Source organism: Nicotiana tabacum, chromosome 6 (genome assembly GCF_000715075.1).
Source record: "Nicotiana tabacum cultivar K326 chromosome 6, ASM71507v2, whole genome shotgun sequence".
NCBI classification, from domain to species: domain Eukaryota; kingdom Viridiplantae; phylum Streptophyta; class Magnoliopsida; order Solanales; family Solanaceae; genus Nicotiana; species Nicotiana tabacum.
Genome location: NC_134085.1, coordinates 146741335 through 146749427, shown reverse-complemented (window position 1 = coordinate 146749427; position 8093 = coordinate 146741335). Strand labels below are relative to the sequence as shown.

The window sequence follows — 8093 nt, the reverse complement described above, 5'->3', positions numbered from 1 at the left end:
GTACCAATTGAGCGTGAATGCTGAGTGCGAGTATTGATTGGTAAGAGTTGAGTCACAAGTGACAGAGAGGCTATCCCGAGGGGCGATAGATATATACATGCATATGAGTGGTGTTTTGCCTGAAAGGTCTGTTTATGGACTTATTGATTTCACTCATAATCTCAGGGTTGGTCATACTCGGCTTCGGTGCACGCCGCATACTCTGATCTTCGAGCCCTGTACTCTGTCATCGAGCTCAGGCTTAGTCCATCGGCCTCGAACTCGACCCATCCTGAACTCGAGCTTGAAGTGACTCTTCGAACCCGTGAAATCGGGCATACCTGATTTCGACCGTATACACTACTTCATTTATTTTTTCTTAAAAGAAGTTTAAAGTCAAAAGTAGACAACTAAAAGTGAATGGAGGGAATATTTTCTTGTTCTATATTACCACTTCTTGCTAATATGATGATGTTCCATTCATGTTAATATCTCGGATGCACGGGTCCGTTTCAAAGTTCTTACTCGAATGTTGATTAAAGTTCAAAATCTTTCTTTAAGTCATATTTTAGTTTCTTGAGATATGACTCAAAATAATAATAAGACTATTCTAAAATACACTTAATTTACGGAAAATATAAAATTCTATTTATTTGTGGAAAAAAAAATTTAGCCTTTTTTCTTGTCAAAAAAGTATATTAATAGTATAATCTTTCTTTCAACTGTTCAAGTAATCTTAGTAGCCCGAATCAATGATCGTTCACTTCATTCTCAAATAGAGAGTTTGTAATGGACTCGGGGTTTTTTGAAAACTCAAGTAAAATAGAAAGTCCATATTTATTTATCTATTGGAAAATCAGAGACGTGACTTGAGAAAATTTTCAGTGTATTTCATTGAATTGAATGAATCAATCTGTATAGGGATTGTGTATAAATACAAACTATATCTCTAGTAAAGAAAAGAAAAAGAATAATGTCTATCCTATGTGTATTGTTTACATTGGCTACAAAAATAACAACCTAACCAACTTTTATTCCTCTCACGTGTAGAGAGTCTTTTACCGTATGGGAAGCTTCCAGAATTTATCATTCTTTTAGTCTTCCTTGGATTTTAATCAGATAGTTCTGATTTGATCAATCAAAATATTTATCAACCCGTTGTGATTTGAACACGTGGCTCTTTATCAATCAACCCTTTAATTGTTTTGTTTGATAACTTTGCCAAACACATCGAAGACTCTGAACTCTTTGACTTATCTCTTTCTTCTTCATTTGCTTGTTCTTCTGTCAAAATTGAGGAGCTACAATGGTGAGATGGAGATCGAATTCCATCATCCCCCCTCGAGTTGGAGGAAATCGAAGAAACCCCCAACTTGCCAAGGATGAATTTGTGAGAAGGACCGGACAAAGGCTTAGTGAACAAATCGGCAAGTTGTGAGCGTGAAGGCACAAATGAGAGAGAGATCAGTCCAGAGAGGAATTGTTGACGTACAAAATGACAGTCGCGATCAACATGCTTAGTGTATTCATGGAAAACAGGGTTCCGGGCAATATGTATAACAGCCTTGCTATCAGAGTAAATGGGCACCGGAACGGGTGGAGGAAGAGATAGATCAATAAGGAGACGAGTGAGACAAGTGAGTTTGGCAACTAGTCATCTCATTGATCGATATTCAGCTTCGGTAGAGGATAAAGAAATAGAGGCTTGTTTTTTTTATTTCCAGGAGATAGAGGATCCACCCAAACTGATGAAGAAACCACTAATGGACCGGCGAGTGTCACGACAGGTAGCCCAACTAACAAAGAAAAGGAAGATTTGGCATTCAAGAACACACCTTGCCTTGGATTTGCACAAAGATAGTGAAGTACCCTTAAAGCAGCAGTGAAGTGACCAAGACATGGACTTTGCATATATTGACTGAGAGTCAACATAGCAAAAGAAAGATCAGGGTGAGTATGAGTCAAGTAGTTGAGTTTGCCCACAAGTCTGCGATAAATAGTGGCACTAGCTAAAGGAGGTCCAGAATCAGCAGTGAGTTTGGAGGAGAGATCCAGCGGAGAAGAAACAATTGGAAGATCAGGGAAATCAAACTCTGTAAGTAATTCCTCTGTGAATTTCCTTTGAGTGACAATGAGCCCTTCCTTTTTTGTTAAAATTTCCATACCCAAGAAATAGTGCAATCGACCAAGGTCCTTAATCTTAAATTCAGAATGCAAAAATGATTTGAGCTCAAAAAGTTCACTAGGATGATTTCCTGTTATGAGAATGTCATCAACATAGACGGCAACAATAGAAATGAAATCACTAGTCTTCTTGAAAAATAAGGAGTAATCATTAAGAGATGAAGAAAAACCCTTAAAGTTAAGTGCCCCTGCAAGTCGTGCATACCATTGCCTCGAGGCTTGTTTCAGACCATAGAGGGATTTTGTGACGACCCGGCCAGTCGTCTCATGAGTTACCGCTCCATTTCCCTCATTTCAGCTTATTTATGCTTTGTTATCCATGTTTTATGTGATCGAGTTTATTAGTTTGGGTTCGGAGAGGATTTGGTAAGAAATGAGACACTTAGTCTCTTTTAAGAAGCCTTAAGTTGGAAAAGTCAACTGGATGTTGACTTATATGTTAGAAGGCTCATAAGTGAGTTCTGATAGCTCGGTTAGCTTCGGGATGTGATTTGTGACTTAGGAGCGCGATCGGAATGGGTTTTGGAGTTGTAGAGAAGATTTAGGCTTGAATTGGCGAAATTGATATTTTGGCAAATTCCGGTTGATAGACGAGATTTTGATATAGGGGTCGGAATGGAATTCCGAGAGTTGCAGTAGCTTCATTGTGTCATTTGGGATGTGTGTACAAAATTTTAGGTCATTCGGACGAGATTTGATAGACCTTTTGATCGAAAGCATAATTTAAGAGTTCTTGGAACTCTTAGGCCTGAATCCTAATGTAAAATGATGATTTGAATGACCAAATGGTATCGGAATTGGATAATTTTGGTATGGTTAGACTCATGAGGGTATGAAGATTCTGAAAATATAAATTTTACCCGATTCCGAGACGTGGGCCCGGGCTCGGGTTTTGCTAATTTCGAGATTTTTGATATTTTTCGAATGTTTTCGCTTAGGCTTTGTTCCCTTAGCATATTGTGATGTATTCGTTCTGATTTTGGATAGATTCAACATGTGTGGAGCCCAATTCGAGGGGCAAAGGCATCGCGAGCTAGAAAATTAGCCAGTTCGAGGTGAGTAATGGTTGTAAATGATGTCCTGAGGGTTTGAAACCCCGGATTGCACATTGTAGTGCTATATTGACGCAAGATACGCGCTGGATGATGAGCGTGGGATCTTTTACTACTGAGGATTGTGACTTGGTCCATCCCGATTGATGATTTTACCGAATATTTGACTGAAATTCATTTGTTACCATCATGATTTGGGCTGATTGCCATAATTGGGCTTCGTGCCAACTATTTGGACCCTTCGGGGATTTTTATCACTGTTTCCTTACTGCTTGACTTATTATTTGAACTCAGTCCTGTTGATATCTACTGTTTTACAAACTCAGCCACTTTTACTCAGATTTGAAACTTAAATGATATTTCTACATCATGTTTTGGGCTGAGAACTACTGTTTTACTAATGCCCAAGGGGCTTATGATGATTTCTGGACTGAGTGAGGCCGAGGGCCATATGTGAGGATATGCTGAGTGATATGAGGCCGAGGGCCTGAGATACTATTTATGCCATGTGGTGGTTTGAGTGATGTGAGGATATGCTGAGTGATGATGCCACGAGGTGGCTTGATATAGCGCTTGGGCCGTAAGGGGCCCCTCCGGAGTCTGCACACCCACAACGAGCGCGAGTACCCATGTGATTTGAAACAGTGGTAACAATAACACTGTTTGATGCAATTTGGTCAGGTAACAATGGCTGACCATTATGCTGAGTGATTGTGAGGTAGCCCGAGGGCTGATACTGTACTGAGAGTGAGCCCGAAGGGCTGATACTATGTTGAGCGATTGATACTGTGCCCGAGGTGCGGATTTCTACTTGTTAATTACCTGTTAAATTACCTGTTTTACTTGTTTTAAAAAGGAATATCATTTGATTTCTTCACTAATTTACTGCTTTAAGTGATTTTACTACTTGATATGGGATTGCTTTGTGCTTTTACGTGTTTTCATACTTTCAGCCATTATTTGTAATTATTACTCGCTGAGTCGGAGTACTCACATTACTCCCTGTACCGTGTGTGCAGATTCAAGTATAGTAGAGGCCGCACCTGAGCGCTGATTCCTTCCAGGCTAGGCAGTGATTTGGAGTTACGAGGTAGCTGTTGACGTCCGCAGCCCCTTGTCTCCATTATCCTCTATCATTTATGTTTTCTTCAGACTGTTGTATCAGATTTCGTACTTTGTAGACCTATAGCAGATTTTGTAGTAGCTCATGACTTGTGACACCCCGGTTTGGGCTATGTCGGGATGGTTCCTGGTGTTATTATCGTTAAATTCCGCAATTTATGAATATTATATTATATGTTACTACTGTTTATGATGATTAACTGTTTAAAAGAGGTGTTCTGTTTTGGTCTGGCTGGCCTTGTTTCCGCGAGAGGCGCCATCACGACCGGGTTCGGGGATTGGGTCGTGACAGATTTCTTTAATTTGCAAACATGGTGAGGACTAGGTGGGGACAAACCTGCACGAAACTTCATGTAAACTTCTTCCTGCAGGTCCCCATGGAGAAATGCATTGCTAACATCAAATTGAGAAATAGTCCACTCCTTTTTTACAGCAACTAAGAGAAGATACCTGATAGTTGTCATTTTGACGACAGGAGAAAATGTCTCAGTGTAATCGATCCCTTCTCTTTGTATGTCACCCCTGATGACTAGTTGAGCTTTAAGCCTCTCAATACTCCCATCTGCATATTGTTTCACCTTATAGACCCACTTGCATGATAAAGCTTTCTTACCAGGAGGAAGAAGAACAACATCCCATGTTTTATTAGATTCTAAAGCCTAATTCTCTGCATCCATTACTTGTTTCCATCCTACATGAGAACTAGCTTGGGAATAACTAGTAGGTTCCATGATAGGTGAAGAAGAAGTGAGAATATGCTGACTCTGAGTAGAGAGAGCATGAAAAGAAAAAACAAGAGGTGTACATGTAGTAGCAAGGCAACAGGTGGTAAGATCAGTGAGGTATACGTAACTGCAAACATAATGATTTAGATGTCCAGGCTTAGTACCTAAATTAGGTCTCTGAGATATTCTGAGCCCAACAGGCTGGGTGAATGGTGGAGAAGAGAGATGGGACTAGGAAATATGGGAGAAATATGGGAAGTAGGTGGGGAAGTAGGTTGTGAAGGTAATGGAGAATGTACAGGTGAGGGGGGTGAGCTTGGGTGTGAGATAGAAATAGAATAAAATGGAGTAGGAGGGGCAGAATTATCTGAGGGAGCAGGGGAGGTAAACAAAAGTGAAGCAATGTCAGAAGAGGAAGAGGAAAAGGGAAATATGTCTTCACAGAACTTGACATCCCTTGAAACAAAAACCTTCTTAGTTTCCACATCCAACACTTTGTATCCCTTTTGCCCTGTAGGATATTCTAAGAAGACACAAGCCTTTGCCCTAGGCTCAAATTTGCTCCTGTTGTGAGATAAAGTGAAAACATAACACAAACATCCAAAAGATTTGAGGAAATGATAAAGAGGGTGGCTCAGAAAACAGTATTTCATAAGGAGTTTTGCCTTGAAGAACCCTAGAAGGAAATCTATTGATAAGAAAAGTAGAAGTCAAAATACATTCTCCCCAGTAGCAAATAGGAAGCTTAGATTGAAATAATAATGCTCTAGTAATCTCTAAAAGGTGCATGTGCTTCCTCTCAACAACCCCATTCTGCTGAGGTGTGGCCACACATGATCTTTGATGCAAAATGCCCTATGAATTCAGAAATGTAGATTCTAATGTACCTTTCCCTAATTCTAAAGCATTATCTGATCTTATAACTTTAACCTTTGAAGCAAACTCTATTTCCACCATACTAAGGAAAGCTTTTAAAACTGGAAAGGCATTACTCTTAGTACTCAGCAAATAGGTCCAAGTTCCTCGACTGAAATCATCCACAATCGTGAGAAAATATTTATAACCATTATAAGTAGGAACACGAAAAGGCCCCCATGTGTCAATGTGTATTAGATCAAAAATGCCTTTAGATTTGATTTGACTGATTGGGAAAGACAACTTAGATTGTCTAGCTAAAGGATATATATCACAAGAACAAACAAGATTGGGCAGAAATAAAATAGAACTGATGTATTTCATTGCTTGAAAAGGCAAATACCTCAGTCTTACATGCCATAACTTTACATCAGATTTTGTTCTTGCAGAAATAGGTAAACTAACTGAAACAGAATGAGAATGACATTTTTTAGGTAAAGGAACTACAGTTGCTGAAGAGTGACTACTAGACTTTGTTATACTAGGCTCCAAAAGATAAAGACCATCCTGAGCTTTACTAAAAACTTGAGGGCTCTTCATGAGAGGGCCCTGCAAAATACACCCAAAAGAAGTGAATGCTAAGAGACATTTGAACCTATGGCAAAGTCTATGAACAAAAAGTAGATTATATATGAAATTGGGGATATATAAAACATTAGTTAAAACTAACCCTGGAAAAAAAGAAACATTCCCTGCATGAGTGACTCTTACCTTTGAAGAATTAGGTAGCTTGACTAGTAATGAAGTAGAAAGGGGAAACATAATTGAAAAGACTCAGAATTAAAGCACATATGCTCAGATGCTCCAGAATCTATGATCCAGGAACTTGAATTTGAATTAGCTAAAGAATAATAAAAGACAGAGTTTGTAAGGAATATACCAGCTGTTGAGTTTGCATTAACTTTAGTAGGTTTTCCTACTTGAATCTGGTTTAAGAGAGAAACCAGCTGTGTGAATTGTTCTGATGACAATTGTTGTGCAAACTAAGGACCTTCAGTGATGTTGTTGTTAGCTCCCTTTGTTTGATCCATAGCTGCAGCAGAATTTCCCCTCACATGACATTGAAATTTCTTAGTCTTTGTGAACTTGAAATTGGTTGGGAAATCTATGAGTCTATAGTAATTTTCAATTGTATGATTGGTCATCTTACAATAGGAACATATCTGAGCATTTCTATTTCCTTTGTAGACATTATTTCCTTTGTTAGCAACATTTCCATTTTTCTGCTGTGTGCTAAACTGATTTCCTGAAGATAGTTGTGTAGTATGTTGTGGACTTCCTGCCAGAAATGAAGAGCCATCTCCTGAGAAGTGTGTGTTGACATGTTTCTCTCTTTGGTTCTCATCTTGTATCAATAGGGAATAGGCATGATTAACAGTTGGTAATGGGTTAATCATTTGGATATTACTTTTTGTTGGTCCATAGGTCTCATTCAATCCCATAAGGAATTGAATGAGCCTTTCATTTTCTTTGAATTGAAACATTTTTTGTTTTCCACCACAATTATAGTCGCAAGAGCAAATCATATTGCTGTTGAGAGTGTCCAGCTCATCCCATAAACCTTTTATTTTTGTGAAGTAACCAGGTATGTCAAATGAACCTTGAGCTAAATCTGCAAGTTCTTTTTGCGGGTGATATAGCTTAGCACCATTAGGTTGACCAAACCTATGCTCCAGATCTGTCCAAAGGTCTTTTGTAATCTTTGAGTAGAGAACCCTGTCAGCTATTACCTTGGAGAGAGAGTTCAACAACCAGGATGTAACCATGTCGTTACATCTGCTCCAGGTTTTGAAATCAGTGGCAGTGAGAGCTAGAGTTGGACAAGACTCATCGATGAACCCCAGCTTGTTTTTTGCTGAAAGGGAGATCAAAATGGATCTCCTCCATCCAGGATAACCACGTCCATCAAAGGGAGTGTTGACTAGAACCATTCCTGGAGCATCAGAGGCATGAAGAAGATATGGATGAGTTGTATCAATGGAAACAAGAGTTGTTCCTGTAGATGTTCCTGAAGATGTGTCATCGACAGTTGAAGAAGGTGCCATGATGATAATGATGAAAGCTTAGATTGGAAAAGAAAGAATTAGAGAACTACTCTAATGCTCTGATACCATAT

At 39.1% G+C, this 8093-nt stretch overlaps 1 protein-coding gene across 1 annotated transcript; it reads right to left on the bottom strand.

The window, feature by feature from the left end:
* Positions 1-1638: 1638 nt before the first annotated feature.
* Positions 1639-8022, bottom strand: LOC142182097 (uncharacterized). Its single transcript, XM_075256027.1, has 7 exons — positions 6969-8022; positions 6689-6711; positions 6321-6526; positions 5362-5626; positions 5018-5101; positions 4675-4915; positions 1639-2234 (listed from the first exon to the last, which is right to left on the bottom strand). Exons 1-7 carry the CDS (start codon positions 8020-8022, stop codon positions 1639-1641), a joined length of 2469 nt encoding a protein of 822 aa, XP_075112128.1.
* Positions 8023-8093: the final 71 nt, after the last annotated feature.

What these genes read in the sequence shown, in the direction of transcription:
- LOC142182097 (XM_075256027.1), bottom strand. Translation starts at nt 8,022, where the DNA reads ATGGCACCTTCTTCAACTGTCGATGACACATCTTCAGGAACATCTACA. An exon ending in AGCTACCTAATTCTTCAAAG is followed by an intron (nt 6,527 to 6,688) that starts GTAAGAGTCACT and finishes TGTATTTTGCAG; the next exon opens with GGCCCTCTCATGAAGAGCCC. An exon ending in TTACATGAAGTTTCGTGCAG is followed by an intron (nt 2,235 to 4,674) that starts GTTTGTCCCCAC and finishes TTCTCATAACAG; the next exon opens with GAAATCATCCTAGTGAACTT.